The sequence below is a fragment of the Amphiura filiformis genome, chromosome 11 (assembly GCF_039555335.1).
Source record: "Amphiura filiformis chromosome 11, Afil_fr2py, whole genome shotgun sequence".
In the NCBI taxonomy this organism is placed as follows: domain Eukaryota; kingdom Metazoa; phylum Echinodermata; class Ophiuroidea; order Amphilepidida; family Amphiuridae; genus Amphiura; species Amphiura filiformis.
This window is the reverse complement of record NC_092638.1, coordinates 11,834,806-11,846,965: the sequence shown is the minus strand read 5'-3', so window position 1 is coordinate 11,846,965 and position 12,160 is coordinate 11,834,806. Positions and strand designations below refer to the sequence as shown.

Sequence of the window (12,160 nt, the reverse complement as noted above, 5' to 3'; positions counted from 1 at the left end):
CACCATATTCGACCTATAAAGTACCTGGTATGGGTGCTTAAGTAATTTTTTATTTTTTGCGGGAGTGCATGAAATGCATGTCAAAATTAAGATATTTGGTGCACCTGACTGTCTTCAAACAATTAATATGCTTTTATGTGCACACAAATATTTAAAGCAAGGAATCGATCTTCCGTTGTGCATTATCAATTTATAGATCTGTATATTTTGTCACTTTTAGGCAATAAATCCCGCCATTAAAATATTTTATTTTGAAAACATCACCATGATGTATGGATGTATAGTGATCCTTAAACTATCCAAATAATATGTTTTTAGGAATAATTTTGTATTCTTAATAGTAAAAACTCAAATTTCAGTATGTCTTGAATACCGGGCCTAAACAATAATTGATAAGAAACTGACTCAAGAATAGTGAACTTGATATGGTCAAAAGTCAATAAGGGGCAAAGGCCACTGACCGGTGTTTGTGTTTATAGAAGCATATACACAGGTGCATAATTATACAAGCTCTAGGCTCTTTGCTTTTTCAACATTTATGTACAGCTTATTTTTATGGGACACTTCCTTGCATGTCCACCACATAATTTATGTTTTTAAATTTTATGGCTGCATGAAAAATAATCAAATTGCATAATTAATTTACCAATTAAATTTAAAGGCATGATGTCCAGAAATATTCTTCCTGTAATCTGGTGTATAATATTGACAAACTAATATGTCTTTCACAGATAGAGGAGATACACCTGCTGAGATCTTAGCCCGTGGACCAAAAGCTGTTGAAGCTTATCTTAAAGCATCAAAAGATGGAACCAAACGTGTATACAGAACTCGACTCATGCTTGTGGGGCAAGAAAGAGTTGGAAAGACAAGTCTTATGAAAAGCTTTACAGGACAAAGGTACAGTAGATATCATTTTGATGTATTTTGTTAGCATGTTTAAGATTACATAGTGCAGTTAAAGAATTTACAAAAGACATTATTTTACCGGTCTTAAACATTTTACTTTATATGCACTAATAAACTGACAGTGCGTACTGAAATTAGATTTTGCCGTTATTGCTAATTTTGTATTGATAAAAGATATTGATTGTTTAAATTTTTGGCATCTGTAATCTGGAGGACGAGTCAATTAAATCAAGTATATTTTGTCAATTTTTCAGATTTAATGAATCTGAACAAATTACAGATGGTGTTGATTCTAGAACATTTGTGGAAGTCTCAGAAGACAAAGTCAGTCCATGGAAAGTGCAAGAGGCAGCTATCAAAGGTAAACTTATTTTATTTTCCTTTAGGCTTTACACAAATCAAGTAAATACACCCAATACTTGATATTTGATACAGGGTATTCCATATGTTTGTAGTAGCAACATAAATGTGACCGTTGACGGCGAATGAGCCGTAAATTCCTCCCCCGGTCAATTTTGTTTTATTTCGTTTAAAAAAATAAACACCATAAACTTAAAAATGGTATCTCATTTGACTTCAAACGATATCCAGAAGCGGGGTTATGGTTTGTTAAACTTTGCTCCTTCAACATAATTATAACTTGTTTCGTTTCTACAAGTGTCTCTTTTTCCACATTGCTGGCAATAAATATCAAACAGTCATAATTGGCGGTCATTTCAAATCATCCCCAAGTCAATGAGGTTTAAGAAAGTTCTCTCATTGTTAATTGTTGGTTATGCATACCTATACAAAATGCAAACAAAGACCATAGCTATTAAAAGTTCTATAGCCATCTAAGGTAGAAGCTTATTATCCACTTCAACAATAGGATAATTGATTAGCTTTTCACTATCAAAATGAGATTGATGTCGGACCAGATGTTACCGATGAATACGACCTTCGTACACATTTTACACCGTAACTCAGAATACAATTTAGGGAATTTACGGCTCATTTGTGCTGCCGGGTCACAAATGACCTGCAGTCCTGCTGATTTTAGACATCTCGTTCTTACAAGAAGCTCAGTCTGTGATGAAGATTCCTATGATTTCCAGCACAGTCAACCAGTCAGGATAAAACCATATGACTGTACTTAACACATATGTACCACTATGTCTGTACTAAAAGGGCAGGTCTATTGCAAAAACAACATCATATCATTGGCAAGCTAATATATTATGAGGACAATAAAAATGACTCTTTTTTTTTTTTTTTTTTACGTTTAAAATTGATATTCCGCAAAAACCAACTTAAGCGATGAGTTCCTTCAAACGAGACAGATTTGGCCTAGATAAAACTGACGTCATGAAATGACTGTGCCTGCTTTGCAAGAAAGGACTATAAACGCTCTCAATGGACAGAACGTATCCTGTTGTTGCAGGGAATGAATTTTGAAAAAAGCAGGTGTGCTACAAATCACACTCCTGGAAATAGTCAGGCGAGCTACAGGTGTGCTGTTAATTGCACTCGGTAAGGATTTTAGGTGTGCTATCATTTGCACTCGGTAAGAAGTTTAGGTGGGCTATTTGAATTATTGCACTTGATATTCAGATAAGAAGCATTGGTGTTGAATGTGGGACTACAATGTACAGAAAGACAGGAAAGGGAGAAAGAAAGAAAAAGAAAGAAAAAAGAAAAGGAGAAAAAAGGGAAGGGAGAAAGAAAAGGAAAAAAAAAAAAAAAAACCAAGGGCCTAAATAAAACATAAATACACTGCTTAAATACATAAAATTATTTATTATTTCGTACATAATCATAAACCCCATAGCCCCTCCCCCAACAATTACTATGCAAACCACGCCCGTAAAACATGTTTACTATATTCACCCATTGCAAAAGTCGCCAAATTCGTACTACACAAAGTGCCACTTCACTCACTGTTTGCGCAAGGCACCCCTCCAATCTCATCTAACCAAACATTTTTATGTACAAAAAACTACATTTATTCACCGTGTGCACAATTTAACTCACCGTTAAACTCTGTTAGTTAGATATTTGGAGAGTAGTTTCCGAAAAATCAGTTCGAAATCGCCACTTTCAAACCCACTAGAAAGTCGTCAAAATTTGCCGCGAACAAGTGCCAATCATGTGTGTTGGTACCATGCGCAATGGAGCTTCAGTTTTCACTAGACTTGGAAACCTACGGCATGGAAACACCGCGGTTATCAGCGAATCGCAAATTGACCTTTTCATTGTTGACCTGCTTGTGAACTACGACCTGACAGTACATGTGACTTTTTTTAATTACGTTATAGGAACACGGTCATCAGTACTATTTTCGTTACATATTTTATGCATGTGAAGAATATTACGGGGATGAATTTGAAGGCTGAATCAGCCAAAATCACAGTGAGTCAAAATGGAGCAAAAGTGGTTAGTGGTCACTTATTATACCGGGCGCAAAATGCAGATTTTCTCCGGCGCCTGGGCATGTAATTCTGGCTTGATCCAGGCGTGAAAACTCTGTAACCATAGGGTAAAAATCCCTGTAAAAATCGCCCTTTCGGGAACCGCTGCAACTTTGGAAACTCCTTGAGGTGACAAGGTGTGCTATAAATCGCACTCGGTAAAGTGATTTAAGTTGGGCTCTATGCGCGCGATTGCACTCGCGCACCTTAAAATGCATTCCCTGTTCTTGTTCACAGAAAATAACTCTGAATCAAGTATTGCAAATTTAATGGTTTTTAAACATATGGATAAAATCAACCGCTTCTTTTTTTATATATTAGTAAATTGTGATATTACAATTCATATAGGGAGAGCGTGGCGCAATGGTTAGGGTACTTGCCTTTAGTGCATGAGGTCCCGGTTCGATTCCCGGCGGTGGCGATTTGCTGGGATATTGACTTGGAAAAAAAGTCTGAAATTAATTGGCAACTTCTGTAGATTAAATTCAGACTTCCGCTCTCCCCATGGTTCATTTAGAATTGGGTAAATGAATCATGAAAGTACTCCGTCCTTCGGAGGGGACGTTAAGCCGTCGGTCCCGTGTACAGAGAGCCATACCTGTGCATGTATCTCGCAGCCAGTTTCGAAAAGAGTAGGGTGTTAACCCCTGACTGTTCCCAACCCGTCCCGGTGTTCAAATGGACCCCAATGGAAATAAGCTTCAATAGAGGCTTTCTTGGGTTATCCAGGGTTGTCAAAACCCGAACAAATAAAAAAAAATGTATATCAATATCATGAGAAATATATGGGCTAAAAAAAGAAGAAATAATTTGAGCTTAGAATTTCAGCGTGATCAATCTGTCTGAGTCTGAGACTAGCATATAAACCGTGTTAAGTCCACAAACTCATGTATCTGATTTCCCTGTGTGATAATGCAATGCTATAGTTTCAGTTGGATGAAATATTACAAAGCAAAAGCATAGTAACAATACTGTGTGAGGCATTGTTTACCAAATGAGAACAATAGTCTGCATATTGTTATGCAGCATTGTTATGGTAAATAATAGTACAACTCATTGTTGCTAATGTCAAACTTGTCAAAGTGATTGTGATTGTGTCACACAAGTAAATGAGAGCATGATGTAGTGTCCGCTTCATTTACGTACGTCATCAGTCCAATGCCTTGAAAATTAATTTCGCTTCAAACGGGGGAAGAACACGTATGAGCCCGAATTTACCCACACAATTTCTCTTTTTTCAGGAAAAATACGCATAAAAAAATTGCAACGAGTGTCAACTTGTATGTAATATTAAATTATTCTCTTTGAATAGAGATAAACTTGTTTTTGCAATAGACCTGCCCTTTAACTGTACTTATATAAGAATAATATTTAAAAAAGCTGGGAATATCTACGGCATATTGTTCCATGTAAAGGTAAAAATTCAAAAATCTCTGTAATTCTGAAAACGGCCTGGCACTAACTGAACCAAAGGATAAAGCTAATGAATTGAATAATTTGTTTGCGAATATAGGCCCTAAACTTGCAAGTAAGATTGCTGAAAATAACTTTTGTAATTATGAAGTCAATGAAAAGCAGCAAACTGATAAGTCACATTTTGAATTTATAAATGGAACAAATGACTATGTTTTCAATCAATTCAATAAGTTAGCAAATGATAAAGATGCTGGTTTAGATAACATTCCATCAAGAAAACTGAAAATAGCATCACCAGTAATCACACCAATTGTAACTTATTTAATAAATAATTCTTTTTGCATCTTGTACTTTTCCTTCATGCTGGAAAAGAGTGAAGGTGATTTCCTGTATTCAAAGCTGGTGACCCCAATGAGCCTAGCAATTATAGACCTATCTCAATTCTAGTTGTTATTATTGAAAGGGCTGTGTTTGATCAATTGTATAAGTATCTAAATGCAAATTGTTTAATTAATATAAACCAATCTGGTTTCCGCCCATCTCACTCCACTTCTTCTTCTCTTGTAAACATTACGGAGGCCTGGTATAATGAAATTGATAACAGGGCTGCAAGAACTATCTGTGGTGCAAAATGGGACACACCTAGCAAAGATGTCCGTGCTGAACTTAAGTGGAAACCACTGATTGACAGACAAAACTCAAATTGTTTAATTTGAACCTACAAAATCCTAAATCATCTTACACCTCCTTATTTGAGTCATATTTTCAGTCATGTAAACAACAGCTACAATTTCCGTCAAAGCCAAAGTAATGTAACTATCCCCCTGCCAAGAACAGAGTACAAAAAGTGCAGTCTGTCATATAGAGGTGCTGTAAGTTGGAATGAACTAGAAAATAATATCCAAAACTCTTTAACATTATATACTTTCAAAAATAATCTTTAAAAAAACATAATGCCTGTCAGTGTGTGTAACCATAAAAGTATAATGTTGGGTTTTGACAATTAGTAACTTTGTATTTGTAATATGTGTCAACCGAGATAATAAGCTTTTGAAATTGTTTGTTATTTTGTATGTTTATGCATGGCCCCAAGGAATAACAACTTTTGTTTAATTGGGCTTTCAGTGTTGAACTAGTCTAATATATGTGACCCATTCTGACAAAACCAGGAACAAGTCGCAATTTTGATATTTCATGATTTGAATAAAAATGTAAGCATGGGACAATAAGCTTCAAAATGATACCAAAATTATATACATAGCATCAATAATTTTGTAAATTATACCAAATGGCTATTCCGAGTAATCGGCTCATTAGTTTCCTGCTTTACACAGGATTGAGTAGGGATTATCATAGTTCAACTGTCAATTATTGATTAAATAAACCTCTTTTTGATAAGTACTTTCAAGGATAAGGATTCGGTTTTTGCCGTTGCCGGTGGAAAAAACTGGCAAAAACCTGTTTTTGCCTGGTTTAAACTAGACTATGCCATAGTCGATTTTTGATAAATAAAAATGTTATTAATCGTGATGAACGCATTCAGTTGAACTCAAAATTATACTGATATTTATAGTAGGCCTACATCAAAATACTAGTATAAAATGGTTATGAAAAAGTTTAGGCTATATAATTATATTTGTGACAGTAAAAGTAAAGTATAGGCCCTACGTAGGCTTATATTATTGAATGCAACATATCATAATGGCATAATTATAATGACACTTCAATACTAAACAATTCTAATTTTAGAATCTGCCAGTTTATTATCCGAAAAACCGACTATGGACTTTCACTTTTAAGCAGTACTTTACCCCGGGACTCACACACTGTCAATCATACTTGTTTATCAATAAAATCTAACCACAAGACTAAGCATGGTGGTACAATACGCGCTAGATGCATACGTTCATCCACCAGCACAAAAGCGCCGCATTCCCTAGATAGTTGTGTACCATAATGGTACCAGTACGCGTCGGGAGGATTTAAACAATAACGAGATCTGGGCGACCAATCACAAGCCAGATTCATTTTTAAAGATGCATTACATCATCACCAATTACTCTCAAGGCAAAGTCAGTAGTCCACTTGGGAAGCTAACAAACAGAGGGCGTACGGTGACTGAAAAGATCAGTTGTGAAAATCTATCAATTGTGCACTCATTAATTAAATCAGAGTTTTAAGCTTAAATGTAATAGCCAGAGTAGTGCACAATTGGCAAGTGGACTACGGAGAAGTCTAGGTTTAAACCAGCAAAAATGCCAACAACTGGCAAAAACTCACATATAGTGACTCGAATATTACAAAATATTTTTGTTATAATTTTTGTCTCATCAAGTCCTTAAAATGAAAAAGTTTTGAATCTGATATACGCCACATTTCGGTTTTATGCACTTGAGCAATGAAAACACATACCTTTAATTTCTTAATATGTTACTTATAATTGCAAAATCTGGTCTTGTTACACTCAGGAAATAATTTAACTTAATAATTTGTTTTGAGATGAAAAAACTGCTCTATAAATCACTTTTTTAGTTTTTGCCATTTTTGCCGGCAAAAACTTGCAAAAATTGTTTTTGCCAAGCGGTTAAAACCGTAAAGTACGGTTTTTCCACCTGCGGCAAAAACCTGCGAACCCTGAAATACCATGAAATTAAGAATTCCAAAATTTTTTACTGTAAATGTCATCTTTAAAGGCCTATAACTCAAAAACATGCCTGGTGACTTGTTCCGGGTTTTGTTGGAGCTGGTCACATATAATATAATATATAACACATATATACTGCACATACCACTATATACTTAACTGCACAGTTTAATTGATTGTTGTTACAGTTGTTGTTAGCCGCAAGCTGTAGATACAAAACAATTTTTTAATCATTTATAATCCTTATTTAGATTTTGCCAAATATAAGGAAACACAAGAAGAGGATGCAATTTGTGACTTTATTGTACAGAAGCTAAAGGAAGAGCCTGAAATAGACCAGAATGAAGAGCATGAAAGAGACCAGAAGGAAGAACATGAAAGGGACCAGAAGGAAGAGCCTGAAAGAGACCAGAAGGAAGAGCCTGAAAGAGACCAGAAATTAGAGCAGAGTGCATCATTAAGATCTGGAAAGGATAACATCATCCATGGAGGCGCAACCGAGACATCTGGAGGTAGTATGCTTCATATTTATATATTCGTTTCAATTTGAAAACAAAAACAAAAATGGGGAGTCTATTTTATGCACAGCAATTATCTCCTATAGAACCCAGGAGTTTCTTTTGAAATTAATATCATAATTCTGCTTTTTGTCTTGCCTGAACTTGTTCGGAAAGAGGCTATACGCAGATGTCTCTATATCTGTTCTGTCTGTATTATGTGACATGTCTGTATGTGTATTGTGTATGTATATATTATGTATGTGTATTAGTTATGCATATATTGCTAATTTGATTGAAAGTTTCATAAATTGATGGCATTCAAAAAGTATCAAAACACCTGAGCGTGATTTATTGGAACCCTGATTGGATGATTTTCTATTGTTTATAATGTTGATAGGTATTAAATATCCCTTAGGATTGAATGGATTGGTTCAAGGTGGAGGCATTGTGGCATTGAGAATTGCAAAATATCCAGTTGGTAATCTGTTATGAATAAAAAATAGGATTTTGAAGAAGAAAAAAAAACCTTTCACAATTGTTCAATTGTTGCTTTTTTCATGAAATTTGGCTATCCCAACATCTGACCCACACTGTAACCCAACTGCTGATGCTCTGCATATTCAAAATAATAAAGGAAAACATGTTAGTTATGAACAAGCAATATTTTAAAATATTTAAAGCCATATTATAACATTTGCTGAGGAGAACGCCCTCAAAAATTTTTTATATTCTGGTTTTTACACGATTGTAATGTTCTTTGGTCAATAAAGATAATCTGCAAAAATCAAGACTTCCGGTGCTGTAGTTTTGTCAAAATCCGAGATTTTGAATAAAATGATGGAACCGGCGTTTTATTATTACGATGGAAATATTAGTCGAACACGTATGCACAGTACGTACACGGCATGCCAGATACACATACACACACCCCAGAGGATCGTACCGTATTACAACCGTGGGAGTAACACGCATTGGCACTAGTAGTAAATTCCAATTTTCTATGCTTTACCTTACTTGTTCGGCTCAAAATTAAAAGGGGACATATCTCACAGTAAAAGCTAACATTTTATGGAAGATAAATACTATTTTTACAGAAATGTTATTATATGGCTTTACCCCCAGATGAAATGAGGCACATTTTACTCAAAAGTTTTGCTGGCATATCTGTCAGGAGTATCTCCATTTATTTGTAAACCAGAATTGGATTTAACTTCAGCTTATCCAATAAAATACGGACCCAAAGGGTACCGTTATAATACATCAAACTTGGCTTAACTTTTCAAGAGAAAATTTCTCCAGAGAAGTTTACATACATTTATTGAGTCAATCCTTTAATATAAATTCCTTAAAAAAGTGCATATACATTAATCCTAACTTTCCTGAAGCCGGAAACATTCAGGAAAGTAATCTGGATATTTGACATATTTCGTTCAACTTCTCATGCACTATTTCTCAAATTTATTAGTTACGAATTATTACTATTTGTAAACACTTATACAATTACCTATGGTGATCCAATTATTTTCATATAATTGGATTCAAGATTAAATTGTGGCCCTGTCCTTTTTTACCGCCACAATTTCTGACCTGGATAATCTTAACTTTCCCCTAAATACAGAGTCTGTCCCCATCTACACACAGTGTTTGCTCACCCGTAAGATACAGGGCCCTCCAGGAATTTCCTGAGCCAATTCCTAAATTACTCGCCCGTAAGATACGGGGCCCTCCCGGGAATTTCCCGAGCCAATTCCTAAAATACTCGCCCGTAAGATACGCCCTCCCGGTAATTTCCCGAGCTCATGCCTACACTACTTACCCGTAAGGTACGGAGCCTCTCCGAACAAAGTGTGGCCCAACTTCTCGCAGAGAAGTTAACCCAACAATTCCTTGTATAAGATACGGACCCTCCAGGGAATTTTCCTGGCCCTTTTGCACACACACAAGTGTGGCCCAATCTTATCTTATCATAGATAAGTTAACCAAAATTAATTCCTTGTAAGATGCATAAATGAAATGCAATGAAGAATGAATGAATGAATGAATTTAATACGGGGCCAACTTCTCAGAGAGAAGTTAACCCAAGTTAATTCCTTGTACAATACATTTTAAATGCATGAAAGAAATGAATGGATGAAAATGAATTAATGAATATGGGGCCCTCAGGGTATTACCCGAGCCCTTTTGCGCATGCACGCAAGTGTGGCCCCACTTCTTGTCTCGCAAAGAAGTTAACCCAAATTCCTCGTAAGCTACGGGGCCCTCCAGGAATTTCCTCGGCCCCTTTGCACACATGCAAGTGTGGCCCCACTTCTCTTTTCGCATAAGTTAATCCAAAATAACCTCAAAAGATACGGGGCCCTCCGGGGAATCTCCCTGGCCCACACACAAGTGTGGCCCAACTCCTCTCCTTGCAGAGAAGTTAACCCAAATTAATTTCATGTAAGATAGAGACGGGGCCCTCCAGGGTATTCTCAAGCCCTTTCCACACTCGCCAAGTGTGGTCCAACTTTAAAGAAGTTAACAGCAATGTATTAACCAGCAAGCTACAGAACCCTTTTTAAAGGGATTTCCTGAACACCTAGATCTGTATACCCAAATGTGGCCTAACCTCTCCAAGAGACGTTAAAATGTGCACTTATTGAATCCTCTCCCTTGGTCAGCTTAACCGCCCTCTTCCTGGTAATTTGCCCATGCCCAGAAGCTACCATTAAAACGCAGACTGCAATACCCTTTAGGTCTGTGTACCTCTAAACCCCGTACGATATTTATGCCTTCCCAGCCAACTAATGCTCCCAAGTGACTGTCCATAAAGGTATTGAATACTGGGATATGACCTAAATTTTTGGGTGTGGTGGGTGGGAAAATTTTCTTCACATTGGAGATCCAACCTTCTCCTTCCATGACAGATAAAAATGTGCCTAATTCTTGACCCACTGCAGTGTCAGAGGGTTATTAACCACTTCCCATTGGCTACTTCAAACAATAGACCTTAAACCTCATTGGTCCTTATACACCTGCTTATATAAAGCCATTACTAGGCAACCAATCAATGAATCAATCATATTGATTTGTCCAAGCACAAGCTATGGACCAGGGCTAGACTCTTTCACAGGAGGTAAATTTGTTTATTGTATAGATACAATAAACTTTATTACCCCCAGATGAAATGAGGCACATTTTACTCAAAAGTTTTGCTGGCATATCTGTCAGGAGTATCTCCATTTATTTGTAAACCAGAATTGGATTTAACTTCAGCTTATCCAATAAAATACGGACCCAAAGGGTACCGTTATAATACATCAAACTTGGCTTAACTTTTCAAGAGAAAATTTCTCCAGAGAAGTTTACATACATTTATTGAGTCAATCCTTTAATATAAATTCCTTAAAAAGTGCATATACATTAATCCTAACTTTCCTGAAGCCGGAAACATTCAGGAAAGTAATCTGGATATTTGACATATTTCGTTCAACTTCTCATGCACTATTTCTCAAATTTATTAGTTACGAATTATTACTATTTGTAAACACTTATACAATTACCTATGGTGATCCAATTATTTTCATATAATTGGATTCAAGATTGAATTTGTGGCCCTGTCCCTTTTTTACCGCCAAACAAATTTATGGCACAGAAATTTGCCCACCCCCCTTTTTTTTTTTTTTCACTTGTGATTCTATAAGCCTCCTCATGAACCCTAGCTATCCTTTTTTTTAGCTTAATTCCCTAGGCTTATTAACAGCGTTAAAAACCTTTACAGAATCACTTGAAAATGTGCGCCCTTGATGTCATTGACAAACACAAGGATATTTTAGATAATTTATCTCAACCTTACAAGACACCTTTTGTGTAAGGAAGAGGTACGAGCTGCACCCAGAATATATTTCCGAATAATAGCCAAACCTGTGCCTATTTTTGTTTGTGCACCAAATTCCTGAGTTTATCCTCCCCTATGTACAACATATACTATACTTGTAGATTTTAGACTTACTTGTTAAGGCTTTGGGCCTAAGAAAAAACAATCGTGGTAGCAGCGGGCTACGAAAACTCGAAAACTCCTCTATTATATTTTTGGGAGAAAAATTGAGAACGTAGGATGACCCTGGCTTACTACCCCATGGCACCCTGGTGATTGAATTCCTCCTATTATGAAGCCTAATTTCCCTGTGCACCCTTGCACATCGATACCTTTACCATGCTGGCAAGTTGAAGGCTTGCGCAACAGCTTATCCTAAGCTTAATCA

At 36.2% G+C, this 12,160-nt stretch overlaps 2 protein-coding genes across 4 annotated transcripts in view; one reads left to right on the top strand and one right to left on the bottom strand.

Moving 5' to 3' along the window:
- Positions 1–12,160, bottom strand: part of LOC140164357 (monocarboxylate transporter 12-like) — a 272,528-nt gene that overhangs the window by 91,178 nt on the left and 169,190 nt on the right. The gene's annotated exons all lie outside the window — the stretch shown is intronic.
- LOC140164356 (uncharacterized) overlaps positions 1–12,160 on the top strand; it is a 110,995-nt gene that overhangs the window by 41,976 nt on the left and 56,859 nt on the right. For both annotated transcript variants that reach the window (XM_072187629.1, XM_072187630.1), the window contains 3 exons: positions 732–900; positions 1,164–1,270; positions 7,668–7,928. In XM_072187629.1, coding sequence (XP_072043730.1) covers positions 732–900; positions 1,164–1,270; positions 7,668–7,928 — 537 coding nt within the window. The remainder of the gene's footprint in view (positions 1–731; positions 901–1,163; positions 1,271–7,667; positions 7,929–12,160) is intronic.